This window comes from Crotalus tigris, unplaced genomic scaffold (genome assembly GCF_016545835.1).
Source record: "Crotalus tigris isolate CLP2741 ecotype Arizona unplaced genomic scaffold, ASM1654583v1 scf7180000021196.354758, whole genome shotgun sequence".
Lineage (NCBI taxonomy): Eukaryota > Metazoa > Chordata > Lepidosauria > Squamata > Viperidae > Crotalus > Crotalus tigris.
In genome coordinates this window covers 47,643-64,747 of record NW_024098392.1, presented here as the reverse complement: position 1 = coordinate 64,747, position 17,105 = coordinate 47,643, and the positions used below count along the sequence as shown (strand labels likewise).

At 44.6% G+C, this 17,105-nt stretch overlaps 1 protein-coding gene across 1 annotated transcript; it reads left to right on the top strand.

Annotated features, from left to right (window-relative positions):
- The first annotated feature begins 718 nt into the window (after positions 1-718).
- Positions 719-14,074, top strand: LOC120320171 (2-acylglycerol O-acyltransferase 2-A-like). Its single transcript, XM_039369688.1, has 6 exons — positions 719-822; positions 3,356-3,534; positions 9,206-9,410; positions 11,403-11,577; positions 11,919-12,118; positions 13,920-14,074. Exons 1-6 carry the CDS (start codon positions 729-731, stop codon positions 14,072-14,074), a joined length of 1,008 nt encoding a protein of 335 aa, XP_039225622.1. The 5' UTR covers positions 719-728.
- Positions 14,075-17,105: the final 3,031 nt, after the last annotated feature.

The window sequence follows — 17,105 nt, the reverse complement described above, 5'->3', positions numbered from 1 at the left end:
CTAACCCAGGAATGGCTCCTTAAATGGGTGACGCATCCCAGCAGGGCATAAGAGTCTGGTCTAGTGGTTAAGGGGCTGGTCTAGAAATTGGGACACAGAGTTTTAGTCCTGCCTTAGGCATGGAAGCCTGCTGGGTGACTTTGTCCAGTCACCAGAAGGTGAGTTCTAGTCCTGCCTTAGGAGATATGAAAGCCAATTGGGAGACTTTGAGCTAGTCCTTCTGTCTCCCAGCTTATCCCACCTCACAGGGTCGTTGTTATCTGGGGGGGGGAAAGGAAGAAGGAATATTACACATGTTGCCACTTTGTATTACTTATAAACTAATAAAGCTGGGTTAAAAAACAATCTCATAAACCCACGCAGAGGGGTGCAGCGTGCTTTCCAATGCTCCATTGGCGTCTTTCCCAAAAGGAGAAGGTGCACCAGAAGGAAGATGGGTCCCTTCCAACTTCTCTTGAACATTTCTGCTGCTTTTGGGTGAGGTGGCTGAGACGTAACAGAGAAGCAAGAATTTATGACCCAGCCCTACACACTGAACGGGTCTAGAGTGCCAAAAGGGGCTGAGTTTCCTCCAGATTTCCACATTAATTACTGTAATTCCACCCAGCACCGTGTTCCTCCTGGGCCGGCAGAGGCCACAGACTTTGCCCCTTTCTCCCACAACCAGCACCACAACGTTCGGCCAGCATCTTCAGTCCGAAGAGGGTGGAACGGGCTCGGCTGCTAGGATGAAGATTGAATTCGCTCCTCTCCACATCCCGTGGGAGAGACGGCTTCAGACGGCTTCCGTGCTTCAATGGTTCTTCTGTTTTTTTTGCATGGGTAAAAAAAAAAGATGGTTATTCCTAATTAAGGGGACGTTTTGAAGGATATGGAGGTCACTGGGGGGGGGGAGGAAGGGAGAGGGCTGTCTTTTAAGGCAGAGGTCCCCAACCTTTTGGGCACCAGGGACCGGTTCCATGGAGAGAGGTTTTTCCATGGAAAGGTTGTATGGTTTTGTGTGCTGCTTGTATCCCGCGGATGGGGCTTTGCTTGTTTGTGCGGACCTGTTGGTCGCATGCCATGGCCTGGTACCGGTCCATGGATTGGGGGTTGGGGACCCCTGTTTTAAAGGGTTGCCAGAAAAATCTCCACCGGTGGCTGCATTGCGCATCAAAACCGAGGGGTACATTTTGCAGAAATAAGACTCTGAGATGGACAGGGATCTGTTTTGCAAGCTCCTTCAGGCAGGGATTTGCCTTTCTTTTTTGTTGGCCTCGACTTACAACAATTCATTTAGCGACCAACGTCACAAGGGCACTGGAAAAAAGTGTCATGACTGTTTTTTCAAGCTGATAAGCGTCGCAGCACTCCCACGGTCAGCTGATCAAAATTCAGACACTTGGCAACTGGTTCATATTTATGACGGTCGCAGCCTCCGGGGGGGGGGTGTCACGTGATCCCCTTTTGCGATCTTCTGACAAGCAAAGTCAATTTGGGAAGCTGGATTCACTTAACAACCATGTTACTAACTTAACTGCAGTAGTTCATTTGTGGCAAGAAAGGAATAAAACAGGGCAAAATTCACTTCATAGCACTCTCACTTAACGACAGGAATTTTGAGTTCAATTGGGTTCGTAAGCCAAGGACTACCTTTATAACATATCCTGGATGAAACAATCAAGGAGAGAAGCAATTTGGAACTAAGGAGAAATTTCCTGACAGTGAGAACAATTAATCAGCGGAATGACTTTTCTCTGGAAATTTGCCCCTTCATGACTTGCAGACTTCAACTCCCAGAACTCCTCAGCCAACATGGGGGAACTATGGCCTTTTTATGACTCGGGGACTTCAACTCCCACAATTCCTGAGCCAGCTTGGGGAACTATGATCCCTTCATGCCTCGTGGACTAACTCCCAGAACTCCTCAGCCAACATGGGGGAACTATGGCCCCTTCCTGACTTGTGGACTTCAACTTCATCTTAAACAATCCTAAAGCAACACCTCCTCCCTCCCCCTTACTCTAATGGCAAGTTGGAACGAAGAGGCCTGTAGCTGCCAAAGTTTCATTCTTGACACACAGCTAAGGGGAAATCCTGTCCTTGGGAAAGTCATGCCCTTGTCACCTCATGTCTGGACTACTGCAACGCGCTCTACATGGGGCTACCCTTGAAAAGTATTCGGAGACTACAGTTGGTCCAGAATGCAGCCGCGCGAGTGATAGTGGGTGCTCCTCGATACACCCACGTTACACCTATCCTCCGTGAGCTGCACTGGTTGCCTATTGGTCTCCGCGTCCAATTCAAGGTGTTGGTTATTACCTTTAAAGCTCTATATTGCTCAGGGCCAGGCTATTTGCGAGACCGCCTACTACCTCATAGTTCCCTTCGTCCGGTTAGATCCCACAGGCTGGGCCTCCTTCAGGTCCCATCGGCCAAGCAGTGCCATTTGGCAGGGCCGCGGAGAAGGGCCTTCTCTGTGATGGCGCCCACGTCTTGGAACCAGCTCCCCCCCCCCGGAGATTAGGACTGCTTCCACCCTGTTGGTTTTCCATAAGCTGCTTAAGACCTGGCTTTTCCGGCAGGTCTGGGGTTTATAAAACCTGACCCCTGGATGACTGTTATTGTACTGTTTGTTTTGTTATGTTTAATGGTGTTTTTATTGTTAGCCGCCCAGAGTCCTCCGGGAGTGGGGCGGCTTATAAATTTTAAAAATGAAAATAAAAAAAAAATAAAAAAATAAAGTGTACAAATTTCTCTTCCAGGAACACCGTGGAGAATTTTGATAGGTTACCATGCTGCTTTTATTTTGAAATAGAGCACTGAAATATTTTTCCATCGGAAAATGAACAGGGATCAGTTTGGAAGCGTAGATCAAGTGGGCACTTCTTGTCCCCAAATCTCTGCTATCTGTTGTGGAGGGATTTTCTCCGTCCTCCAGGTCATCACTGTCCCAAAGGTGCTTTTTCAAGAGGCAGCTGGACTTTCTTGTTTTTCCTGTGAAGACGTTTCACTTCTCCTCCAAGAAGCTTCTTCAGCTCTGACTGGATGGTGGGGAATGGAAGGATTTATACACCTTGAAGAAAAACTGGTCATTTGCATCCTTTTTTAGAGAGTCGTTGAGGCCACTTGGAGGTTTATCTGTGTCCTCAGGGTCACCTGAGTGGTGCAAATGAGTGGGGAGCCTTCTTGGAACTGCTGAAAGGACTGTGTTGTAGACTGGAGAGAGATAGAATCCCACCACTGGTTCCCCTGTTCAAGCAGGGGGCTGGACTAGAAGACCTCCAAGGTCCCTTCCAGCTCTGTTATTCCCGATTAGGGAACCGAACGTGTTAACATGAAAGACCCCTAACAATCCTCCTTTTTCCTCCTCCAGCTCAGTGCTCCATTGCCCTCTTCATCCTCCTCCTCTTCACACGCTTCTGGCTAATGAGCGCCCTCTATGCTGTCTGGTGGGCGTTCGACTGGGACACCCCGAGCAAAGGTGGGCGGAGCTCCCACCGGGTGCAGAATTCGGTCGTCTGGCGATACGCGAAAGATTATTTCCCGATCTCGGTACGTGTCCCCCTAGAGGGAAGGAGTATAATGGCATGGGAGGAAGACCTTGGGAGACGGGGACGAAGAGATGCTGCTTAGGGAACGAGAGGATAAGAGGCAGCAGAGCCTCCAGCTGCATAATGGGTGGAGAAAGAGGCTGTCAAGGAGATGACGGGAGATTTATACAAGCAGTCCTTGACTTACAACCATTCAGTTAGTGACTGTTTGAGGTTACAACGGGCCTGAAAAAAGTGACTGATGAGTGCTTTTCACAAAGGCTGCAGCATCCCTGAGCTGATCAGATTGAAATTCAGATGCTTGGCAACTGGCATGTACTTAGGACGGTTGCAGCGTTTCCTTTTGCAACCTTCTGACAAGCAACGTCCATGGGGAAGCCAGATTCACTTAACAACCACGTTACTAAATTAACAGCTGCAGGGATTCACCTAATCTCTGTGGCAAGAAAGGTCACAAAATGGGGTAAAACTCACTGAATTACTGTCATTTAACGGATAAATGATGATTGTATTTTAGGATTACGATCATGATTTATCGCTTGTTGCTTACATGTGCACTGAGAGATGATGCAGCAGAGACAAATTCCTTGTGTTTCCCATCACACTTGGCCGATAAAGAATTCTCTTCTCTTCTCTTCTTTTCTCTTCCCCTTCTCCTTCTCCTTCTCCTCCTCCATCTCCTCTTCCCTTCCCTTCGCTCCCATGCCATGCCATGCCATTTCATTCTTTCCCATTATTCTGCATTCTATTCAATTCTGCTCCGTTCTGTTCTGTTCCAACACTGGAAGTTTTAAGAAAAGACTGGACAGCCATTTGTCTGAAAGGGTATAGGGTTTCCTGCCTGAGCAGGGGGTTGGACTAGATGACCTCCAAGGTCCCTTCCAGCTCTATTATTCTATTCTATTCTATTCTATTCTATTCTATTCTATTCTATTCTATTCTATTCCCATCACCATCCTCATATATTCTATTCTATTCTATTCTATTCTATTCTATTCTATTCTATTCTATTCTATTCTATTCTATTCTATTCCCATCACCATCCTCATATATTCTATTCTATTCTATTCTATTCTATTCTATTCTATTCTATTCTATTCTATTCCCATCACCATCCTCATATATTCTATTCTATTCTATTCTATTCTATTCTATTCTATTCTATTCTATTCTATTCTATTCTATTCCCATCACCATCCTCATATATTCTATTCTATTCTATTCTATTCTATTCTATTCTATTCTATTCTATTCTATTCTATTCTATTCTTATTCTTATTCTTATTCTTGCTTAGCAGTGGAAATTTTGGGCTCAACTGTGGTGTATCACAATTTCATGTAGATATTTCCTCAGCCCTCCTTCTGACCCCCACAATATACAGGCCTCTGATGGGAGGTAGGCTGGTTGCAATGTTTTTTCCCTGCAGTCCTAACTATCTGACCGAGTCTGTACCTGCCCGGTTTGACTGTTGTACCAAACTGGGCATACGGTATCTATGGAGATTCTCAGTCATCCAGGTCATAGTTATCCCAAAGATGGTTTTTTTTTCATGAGGCAAGTGGACTTTCTTGTTTTTCTTTGACGACAGAGCTGAAGAAGCTTCTTGGATGAGAAGCAAAACATCTTCAAAGAAAAACTAATCAGTCAAATGGCCTTGTGGGGGGGGGGGGAAAGAATCTTTTGGACAGATGATAATTTTATGTCAAGACATTGATATAAAATTTGCCAAATTTCCCTTCTGTGGGAGTCATGCATCCTGGATTTTGGACACATTATGTCACTTAGCCTATTTGGAGTATCTTGGTTCAGAAACAGTAGCCCATTTCGCCCCAGTTGCAGGTTACATAGACAGACAAGCAGGATGTTTTTAGTCGTATATAGATGCAGAAGATGCATTAAATCATCTTTTCCACACAAAGTAACAGAGTCCTTAAATCCGTGCCCAACAGATAAGATAAATAAGCCACAAGAGATTGGTCTCTAAATAGATGAAACTCTACCCTTAAATCAGGGGCCCTTTTATGACTTGTGGACTTCAACTCCCAGAATTCCTCAGCCAGCATGGGGGAACTATGGCCCCTTCATGACTGGTGGACTTCAACTCCCAGAATTCCTCAGTCAGCATGGGGGAATTATGGCCCCTTCATGACTTGGGGACTTTAACTCCCAGAATTCCTCAGTCAGCATGGGGGAATTATGGCCCCTTCATGACTTGTGGACTTCAACTCCCAGAATTGCTGGGTCAGCATAGGGGAACTATGACCCCTTCATCACTTGTGGACTTCAGCTCCCAGAATTCCTCAGCCAGCATTCCTGGCTGAGGAATTCTGGGAGTTGAAGTCCATAAGTCATAAAAGGGCCAAGTTAGAAGACCCCTGCCATAAAAAAAGCACTGGTTGGTGATACCAGCCCTGATCTCAATTGGCTATCCAGGATTTGCCGGAGTCTCCCCTTAATGCAGGCGATGTTGCTGCAGAAAAAGTTTCTGATAGCACGTTGAGCCGCGTGTTGAATTGTGTGCTCACAGGATGGCCGGAAACGTGTCCTGGCCCTAACTTCCAGAGTTTCTGGAAAAGGAAGCATGAGTTATCCACCTTTAAGGGTTTATTTTATGGGGCAGCAGGGTAGTCATCCTGACTTCACTGAGGACTAGAGTCCTTGATTCTCTGCATGAAGGACATCCAGGCATAGTCCGGATGAAGGCGCTCGTGCGTAGTTACCTCTGGTGGCTTGGGCTCGATAAAGAATTGAGGCCCAGGTCCACAGGTGCCTCATTTGCCAGCAGTCAAGGCCAGAAATGCCACATGCTCCTGTGCATAGATGGGAGACCCCACAAGCCCCTCAGTCGAGGATCCATATTGATTTTGCTGACCCCTTTCAGGGGCAACTCTTCCTCATTGTTGTGGACAGTCACTCCAAGTTGCTACAGGTCGTTCCAGTGTCCACTCTGACTACTGCCAGGACCATCCAGGTTCTGCACAGCACCTTTGCAACACATGGGCTCCCAGATGTCATAGTCTCAGACAATGGGGCTCAATTTACTTCTGCAGAATTTCAGTCCTTTTTAAGGGCAAATATGATTAGACATGCCACTTCAGCTCCCTTCCACCCAGCCTCTAACGGCCAAGCGGAACGCATGGTCAGACCCACCAAGGAATGCTTGAAGAGGATCACCCATGGCACCACAGGCTGGCTTTCCTACTCTGCCAACGCACAGCACCCTTCACTTCTACTGGCAAGAGCCCAGCTGAATTAAGAGGGGGGCGCCGTCTGATCACAAAGCTGGATCGCCTACATCCAGACAGGGTTGCTTCACAAGTGCCGCAGCCTAAGACACCGAGGCACTTGGTTTGGGCACACAACTATGGACTAGGGAGAATGTGGGTGGTAGCTGTGGTTTGCAAGGTGTCAGGGCCGCTCTCATACAAAGTGGCCCTGGAAGATGGTTGTGTGCTCCAGAGGCACATTGACCGGCTGCGTTGGAGGTTACCACGCCACTTTTCCGCTCCTGACTCTGCTCTGGGGAGGGGGTGGAGGAGGAACACGATTGCAATAATAATAATAATAGTAGTAAAGTTGGAAGGGACCTTGGAGGTCATCTAGTCCAACCCCCTGCTCGGGCAGGAAACCCTACACCATTTCGGACAAGTGGCTGTCCAGTCTCTTCTTAAAAACTTCCAGTGTTGGAGCATTTACTGCTTCTGGAGGCAAGCTGTTCCACTGATTAATTGTTCTCACTGTCAGGAAGTTTCTCCTTAGTTCTAGGTTGCTTCTCTCCTTGATTAGTTTCCACCCGTTGCTTCTTGTCCTGCCTTCAGGTGCTTTGGAAAATAGCTTAATTCCCTCTTCTTTATGGCAGCCCCTGAGATATTGGAACACTGCTATCATGTCCCCCCTTGTCCTTCTCTTCGTTAAACTAGACAGACCCAATTCCAGCAACCGTTCCTTATATGTTTTAGCCTCCAGTCCCCTAATCATCTTTATTGCTCTTCTCTGTACTCTTTCTAGAGTCTCAACATCTTTTTTACATCGTGGTGACCAAAACTGGATGCAGTATTCCAAGTGTGGCACCTGAGTATTCCAAGATTGTGCACCTGAGTCTGTCAGTGAAAGCGGGACATTGCGATCGCTGAACAGGGGCTTTGCCAACGAGGCTGCTCCTAACTCAGGCACTGCGCCCACGGGACATGGCTCTCAATGGGCTTTTCACGCCGCTCCTGCTTCAGGCATTGCGCCCACGGGACATTGTTCTCCATCGGCTTTTCACGCTGCTCCTGCTTTAGGCATTGCACCCATGGGACATTGCTCTCAATGGGCTTTTCACGTTGCTCCTGCTTCAGGCATTGCGCCCACGGGACATTGCTCTCCATCGGCTTTTCACGCCCATCCGGTGGATTCTACTCCACCACCGCAGGACTCTGGCTCAAGCTTACCGGAATAGGCCAGCCACAGGGCAATGGACAAAGGCTCGGGTCTACCGGAACAGGCCAGCCTGCTATTGTGCCTTTTGAATGTGTGTGATCTTTGAACCACAAACAATGCTTTGTAGTGTCAAAGAACCAGGGGGGAGGGGTGTAATGTATTGAGTTAAATTTATGAAGCAGGTAGCTGGAATCTGTGCAGGAACGGTTAGCAGACCACGTGACCTGCTAGCTAGACTTGCTGTCTACAAGGCTGATTATTATGCATTTGAGCGGGAGAATGCTGTACTCTCATTGGCTGACATCGCCCAGAGCTGAATATATAAATAGGGGTGGAGTAACACTTGTCAGTTTTTTTTTTACTTCAATAAAGAAGTACTTGTTTCTATCGCTGCCTCTTCAATGCTGAACCAAGCAGAAAGCAGAACAGTTATGTCCTGTGTTGGATTTTTGGGTGAGGAGTTGCTGGTTCTAGGGGTCTTTTTCTAATCCCATAAGCTCCAAGCTTCCTAGCTCCGATCTTTCTGAAAGGATTATCAAATCTGCATTTCTACAGAGCTGGTTTCTGCTTGGGGCAGAGAGACTGGGGGCGGGGGGGGGAGTTGTTTCTGCCTACGATTTTCTCCGTTATTCCTTTGGGGAAGTATAATATTCTGCCTTTTTAATATTCCCCAAAATATTTCTTTCTCTGGGTGACTTTGGGCCTCTCTCTCTTTCCCTCCCTCCCTCCCTCCCTCCCTCCCTCTCCTTCCCTCCCTCTCCCTCCCTCCCTCCCTTCCTCCCTCCTTCCCTTCCTTCCTCCTTCCCTCCATCCCTCTCCCTCTCTCTCCCTCCCTCCTTCTCTCTCTCCATCCCTCTCTCTCTTCCTCCCTACCTCCTTCCCTCCCTCCCTCTCTCTCCCTCCCTCTCTCTTTCTGCCTCCCTCCCTCTCTCTCCCCCCCTCTCTCTTTCGCTCTCAGGGTGCTGTTGGGGGGAAAATAGAAGGAGGAAAGTGGGGTTGGATATGTTCACCACCTTGGACTTGGATTGGATTGGATTGGATTGAGCTGAATCTTTTATTTGGCCAAGTGTGATTAGACACACAAGGAAATTGTCTCCGGTGCAGAAGCGCTCAGTGTACATGCAAAGCAACATAATCCTTATCGTCATCATAACACCAGTAAAAGTGGGCGGGAGTAATTAATCCTGGATATAAATAAAATAAATAAATAAGAAATGGACAAGTATGCTAAATGCCTTTGATCTTCCAGCTGGTGAAGACGGCCGATTTGGATCCATCCAAGAACTATGTCTTCGGCTGTCATCCTCACGGCATCTTGCCGGCTGGTAGCTTCATTAATTTCTGCACCGAAGCCACCGGCTTTTCCAAACACTTCCCAGGCCTGAAGCCTCACCCGACGATGTTGAGTATGTTGTTTCGAGCCCCTTTTTTCCGGGATTACGTGATGAGTTTAGGTAAGCCGACTTGGAAGGGATTTCTGATTCATTGGGAAACTTTTGGAAGAGCAAAATCAATCAGTCAATCAGAATAGAGCTGGAAGGGACCTTGGAGGTCTTCTAGTCCAGCCCCCTGCTCAAGCAAGAGACCCTATATCAGGGGTAGGTAACCTTGGGTCTTTTATGACTCGTGGACTTCAACTCCCAGAATTCCTCAGCCAGCCATGTTGGGATTTGAAGTCCACAAGTCATAAAAGAGCCAAGGTTGCCTACTCCTGCCCTATACCATTTCAGACAAATGACTGTCCATTCTTTAAAATCTCCAGTGATGAAGCACCTACAATTTCTGGAGGCAACTCGTTCCACTGGTTGATTGTTCTAACTATCAGGAAGTTTCTCCTTAATTCCAGGTTGCTTCTCTCCTTGATTAGTTTCCATCCGTTGCTTTTTGTCTTGTCTTCTGGTGCTTTGGAAAATAAATTGATCCTCTCCTCCTTGTAGCAGCCCCTCAAATACTGGAATGCTGCTATCATGCCCCCCCCAGTCCTTCTTTCCTCTAGACCAGGGGTAACCAACCCAAAACACTCAAAGAGCCACGTGGACCTGTTTCCCACCGAAAACAAAACACTGGGAGACGCAAAACCCTTTTGATATCTAAAATGAAGATAATGCAGCGTTATTTTCATTTTAGATGTCCAAAGGGTCTCTCTCTGTGTGTGTCTCTGTCTCTCTCTCCCTCCCTCCCTCTCTCACTTTCTGCCCTTGGTCTGCTAGTCCTCTTCCCCCCTCTCCCTCCCCCTCTCTCTCCCTCTCTCCAATCTTCTGCTCACGTGGCAAGCTGGCTTCAAGCTGTTCTCCAACAAGCTCAGGGGTAGGCAACCTTGGCTCTTTTATGACTCATGGACTTCAACTCCCAGAATTCCTGAGTCAGCATAGGTGGGCTAGCTAGCTCTCTCCTGCCCTTCCTGCTTCCTGCTTCCTGCTTCCTGCTTCCTGCAGAGATGCAGCCAAGGCAGGAGCCCCGCCCAGTAAGCTCTTTTTTTTCAACACACACACACACACACATGGGGGGGGGAAGCGTAAGTGCCTCTCTCTGTCTCTGTCTCTCTCTATAAATGGCAGAGGAGGCTGGGAGCTGCAGGGGAAGGCTCAAAAAGCCACATGCAGCTCTGGAGCCGCAGGTTGCCGACCTGTGCCCTAGACTGGCCATACCCAAGTCCTGCATCTGTTCTTCATATGTTTTTGTATCCAGGCCTTTAGGTGATCGTCCACTAGAACTTCAAGGACTCCGAGCTTCTTGAAAGCTTTTTCCCTTTTAGGGAATGCTGGAGATCCTTTGGGAATTTGGCCAGATTTTGCTCTGGCGGAAAGGTGGGAAAAAGTCTTCTTGGAGAAAATTGGATTTCATCCCATTTACAGATTGTCCTTGACTCCTTATGATTCATTTAGTGACTGTTCAAAGATACAACAGCACTGAAAAAAGGGACTTAAGACCTGCTTTTTACACAGCATTTCCGTGGGTCACGTGATCAAAATTCGGACACTTGGAAACTGACTCTTATTTACGACGGTTGCAGTGTCCCAGGGTCATGTGATCCCCTTTTGCAACCTCTTGCAGCCAAGCCAAGTCAAAGGGGGAAGCCAAATTGGAGCACTTTAGAACTGCAGTGATTCGCTTAACAAATGTGGCAAAAATGGGGCTCAGTTGAGGTCGTAAGTTGATGACTCTCTGTATTGGTGACCTGAATGGACAAGAAGGAGGAAATTGTGTGTCTTCTCTCCAGAAGTTGCGGGTGCTCCAATACTGGAGGTTTTCAAGAAGAGACTGGACAGTCATTTGTCTGAAATAGTAGGGTCCCCCGCTTGAGCAGGGGGCTGGACTAGAAGACCTCCAAGGTGCCTTCCAGCTCTGTTATTCCCTGTTAAGGCTATTTAGTGTGTGTGTGTTTGTGTGTGTGTGTGTTGTATGGGGCTTTAATGTTCTTCTTTTTCCTGCTTTGCTTCACCCAGGTTTAATTCCCTCGGACAAGGAATCTGTTTCCTATGTCTTGAGGAAAAAGGAAGGTGGGAATATTGTAATCCTATCTGTGGGAGGGGCTAAGGAAGCCCTACACGCCCATCCCGGAGCTTACACCCTGGTGTTAGAGAACCGCAAGGGCTTCGTTCGGCTGGCCATAGAGAACAGGTAAGTAGGAACAGTTTCTGGCGGGTCCTGATCTTCTTGTACAATGTACATCACATGCAGTAGTGGGATTCACCTGGTTTGCACTACTTCGGCAGAACCGGTCGCTAATTTTTTGTTGCCCAGGCCCAAAATGGACTTCCGGAAGCGGCATCCACACAGAGAACTGGCTGTTCACCTATTTGAATCCCACCACTGATCACATGAAGTATTACCATGTTTCCCTTCAATATTCAAAGCTTGAGAAAGAGTGCTCAAATCCATTATTTGCAGCCATCCAGCCTTCCTCGGTTACCTCAACCTGATTGATTCCATCTCTCCTTCTGGTTCCTCTCGGTTCCTAGCACACCGCTCGTCCCCGTGTTCTCTTTCGGAGAGAATGAACTGTATGATCAGATCAAAAACCCCAAAGGATCCTGGGTGAGGTGGACACAAGACCATTTGCAGAAGATCATGGGATTCTCCCTGCCTCTCTTCTATGCCAGAGGGATCTTCCAGTACACCTTTGGGTTTCTTCCATACCGGAAGCCAATCTTTACCGTGGGTAAGTCCATGTTTCTTCTGTGGCATCCAGAAATGAGAGGGAAGTAAAACAAGGAAGGCGAGTTGGCAAAGAAAGAAAGCTAGAATAAGGCTGAAGAAAATTGGGGTTTTGACTTATCAGTGAGAATTAAAATAGAACATACTCAAATAGACAAGATGTGTACTTTGAATACTAGATTTTGTCATGAGCTGAGATAAATAAAGCTTTGGTCATTTAAAATTTGGAAGTATAAATATTAAAATTTAAATTTGAACATTGGTTTGCTTATAAAGGTTGAATATAAAAGTAATTAAGATATATGTAAGCTAAAACTCTGTTGATAAATGTAATAAAAATGTTTTTACTTAGCTGCTATAGTAAAAATTACTAGCTTAAATATGAGATAGTAGACACCAAGAGAAAAAGAGAGGAAGTATTTAATGTTGACATAAGAGAAATTTTGATTACTAAATTTAAAACATTTGGAAATTAATAGAAAATAAGAATGTTATACTGTATTATTAATTAGTTGATGTAAGATGGTGAGAAATAAAATATATTCAAATGGATAAGACGTGTATCCTGAACATTAGCTTTTGGGATGAATTGGGATAAAGGGAACTGTGGTTATTTAAAACTTGGAAAGTATAAACATTAAATGCTAAATTTAAATATTAATGGGAAACTAAAAATTGGGAAAAACTAATTAGGACATTGATAGTCTATAAAGATTGAATGTTAAAATAACTAGGATAGGTATAAACTAAAAATTATTGATAAATGTAAGAAAGTTATTTTTATTTACTTGATATAATAAGAATTGTATTAGTTTAAATATGAGACAGTAAACACAAAGGGAAAAAGAGAGGAAATATTTAATGTAATAGTTTGAGACGTGTACTAAAGATATTTGTGTGTTATTGAATTATCGATTAATTCAGCCGCCATGTTGCTTTTTAAATATTTAAATGCAAAACTAGAAAATCAATAAAACTTAAAAAAAAAAAAAACAAAGGATCTGCTGGATGCATTCTTCCTTCTTTGAGGATTGTTTGAGGTTTCCTCTTATTAGCCTTCCAAGAGAGGAAACACAACCGGATATGCTAATGCAACGTTACAGAAAGTCCTCGACTTATGACAATTGGGCCCGACATTTCTGTCGCTGGGACATTTGTTCAGTGAGTGTTAGCCCATTTTACAACATTTCTTACCACCCTCTTTAAGTGGATCACTGCAATTGTTAAGTTAAATCTCACGGTTGTTAAGTGGATCTGGCTTCCCCCTTGACTCTGCGTGTCAAAAGGTTGCAAAAAAAGGGATCACGTGTCATCCCGGGACGCTGCAACTGTTGTAAGTACATGCCAGTTGCCAAGCCTCTGAACGTGGACCATGTGACCGTGTGGAGGCTGCAACGGTCATACGTGTGAAAATTGGTCTAAGTCTCTTTTTTCAGTGCCATTGTAACTTTGAATGGTCACTAAACGAACTGTTGCAAGTCAAGGACTATGTGTAGTGCATTTTAAACAATGTCTATAAATTGCCTAAAGTCACCTTTGGTGAAATGGGTGGCACACAAGTTTAAATAAAATAAAATAATAAAATGAAGTAATAAAATAAAATAAAGTCAAGTCAAATAAAATAAAGAATAGAGTAGAATAGAATAGAATAAAATAAAATCAAGTCAAATAAAGGAATAGAATAGAATAATAATAGAATAATAATATAATACAATAGAATAGAATAATAATAGAATAGAATAGATAAATTAAATTAAATTAAATTAAATTATTAAACTATTATTTCTCCTGTTTGATCCCTCCAGTGGGAAAACCCATTCAGGTGGAGAAGAAACACAATCCCAGCCAAGATGAAGTTGATGAGCTCCATAAGAGATACCTGGAGGCGCTCTGCATACTGTTTGAGGAGCATAAATTGAAGTACAACGTGTCAGAAGACACGCATCTCTCTTTCGTATGAGACACGAAAAACCACAAACTTTGACACTGGCGACAAAGATCTGAAAACATCGAAGCCGCAAGAGACAAGCAAATCTTCCATGGAGATATATTCCTTTTGGGGCCAATGGACAAATCGTTGGAAAAAATAAAACCTCACAGGTTGAAACGAGGGTCTTTGGCGCTCTCTGAGCTTGGTGGTTTTCTTGCAAATATTTCATTACCCAACTAGGGAACATCGTCAGTGCCAATAGTGGGTGGGGCTGATGATATTACCTAGTTTGGTAATGAAACATCTGGAAGAAAACCACTAAGCTTTCAAAGCACCAAGCAATCCACAATTTAAGCTTGAGCTATAGATATTCTCGTCTATCAGTTACCAAATTATCTCAATGCACACATAACAACACTAGACCCAGCATGAGTAACAAGGTTATTGTAACCAGAGCTGATAAGGATTTGGTGTGCTGGAGAACGGGAGGGGAAGCCCATGCTTCAAACTAATTGGGGAATGTGATTTATGATGGCTAATTGGAGGAGGGAATTGTGCTTGGATACTATGCACTCAGGGGAGGGGAATTTAGGTTTTGGCTTCAATTATGTTAGTGCCGATGCAATGCTATTCAAAATAAAGATTTGTTAAGGTAAACTATGCCTCGAAGTTTTTGAAGAGTTTCATCTGTCGGAACCATGACAAAAAGATGGTGGAATCAATGGAATTGGCAGAGATGGGGAAAATTGGTAGTTTTGGTTTTATGAGGGTGAGCAATGTGGCCCCTTTACGACCTGTGGACTTCAACTCCCAGAATTCCCGAGCCAGCCAGGAAATTCTGGCTCAGGAATTCTGGGAGTTGAAGTCTACAGGTCGTAAAGGGGCTAGAGTTGACCCACCCCTGGATTAGAGAAAAGATTCATTTTAATGCTGATTGGACTTTCTGCGTGAAACAGGGGGGGAAATGAAATTACGAAATATGCATTTGATGATTAGATAGAATAGAAAACAAAAATGAAAGCTATGTTGTAAATTTAGATTAAATTTACGTATGTGTTTTGGAAAAAAAGTTGGATTTTTGGGGGGGGTATATTTCTGTATAGTTCTGCACTTTTGTCTTTGTAATCTCTTTCGTTCTTTGCTCCCCCACCCGCTTTTCTCTCTTAATTATTGGTTCCTGTTAATTTTTATCTCGCTCATTTAAAACAGGGGTCTTCAAACTTGGCCCTTTTATAACTTGTGGACTTCAACTCCCAGAATTCCTCAGCCAGTGTGCCTCAAGATGTATGGACTTCAGGTCCCAGAATTCCATGTGGTATCGCTTCAAGAATATTGGGAGTTGAAGTCCACATATCTTCAAGTTACCAGGTTGAAAAACACCGGTCTAATTGTTTGAAGATCATGGCTTCTACCTTTGTAATATTTGATTACAGGATCAATAATTTGGATTATTAATTAATTTAATTTAGAATATTGCAGACTTTTAAAATGAATGAACTAGTTATGTGGTAACCGCTAAAGGAAGCAAGGTTATTATCCATTGATAGGATTAAGTGAATGGTCCTAACTTAATGAATATTGATTCCCAAGGTCCCTTTTTTTCTCCTGCCTTGCGTGAAGAAGGAAATTTGGCTGGAAACACGATTCCATCTTTCTATAGAAGGGGTCGACCTATTTTTCCACAGCACCTGAAGGCAGGACAAGAAGCAACGAATGAAAACCCATCAAGGAGAGAAGCAATCTGGAACTCAGGAGAAATTTCCTGACAGGGAGAAGAATTAACCGGAAGAGATTGGACAATTACATCATCATCATCATCATCATCATCATTATCATCATCATCGAAGAAAGAGACCGAGGGACTAATTCTGGCTGCACAAGACCAAGCCTTAAGGACAAATGCATACAAAGTCAAAATTGAGAAGACAGCAACAGACAGTAAGTGCCGCCTATGCAAAGAAGCTGAAGAAACAGTGGACCACTTGGTAAGCTGTTGCAAGAAGATCGCACAGACTGACTACAAGCAGCGGCATGACAAAGTAGCAACAATAGTGCATTGCAAGATCTGCAAGAAATATCATTTGCTTGTAAGCAAGAACTGATGGGATCATAAAATAGAGAAAGTGATAGAAAATGATAAAATTAAACTGCTCTGGGACTTCAGAATTCAAACAGACAAGCACCTGCAGCATAACACCCCGGACTTAACAATTGTCGATAAGAAAGACAAAAAAGTCTGGATAGTGGACGTGGCAGTGCCTGGAGACAGCAGAATAGACAAGAAAGAACTGGAGAAGATAACAAAATACAAAGACCTACAAATAGAAATAGAAAGAGTGTGGCAAAGGCAAACAAGAGTAGTTCCAATAGTAATAGGCAACTTGGGTGCAATTCCAAAACAACTGGAGCACCACCGGAACACCATTGGCATTGACAAATTCGCCATTAGTCAATTGCAAAAGGCAGCCTTACTAGGAACTGCTTCCATCCTGCGACGATATCTGCAATAACATCAAACATCCACATCTGCCTATCCCAGGTCCTAGGTAAGGACTTGATAGGTAGACAAAATGCCAAATCCAGTCTGAACATCTGGCTGACTGTGCGATGACCCATTATAATAATAAAGTTGGAAGGGACATTGGAGGTCATCTAGTCCAACCCCTGCTCAGACAGGAAACCCTATAACAGTGGTGGTGAACCTTTTAGAGACCGAGTGCCCCAAAACTTTTTGGGCAGTTGCAACATTACTGCTGGCTCATCTTTAAGTGATTGTCCACTAGGACTCCTAGATCCCTCTCACAGTTCCTACTGTAGAGCAAGGTATCTCCTATACTATACCCCTGCACATTTGGTTTATGTTACCTAAATGTAGAACCTTACTTTTTTCACCATTGATATTTCATTTTGTTAGATAGCGCCCAGTGTTCAAGTCTGTCCAGATCCTCCTGTATCCTAAGCCTGTCTTCTGGAGTGTTGGCTATTCCGGCCAGCTTCGTGTCGTCTGCAAATTTGATCCGTTCCCCATCTATCCCCTCGTCCAGATCGTTGATGAAGATGT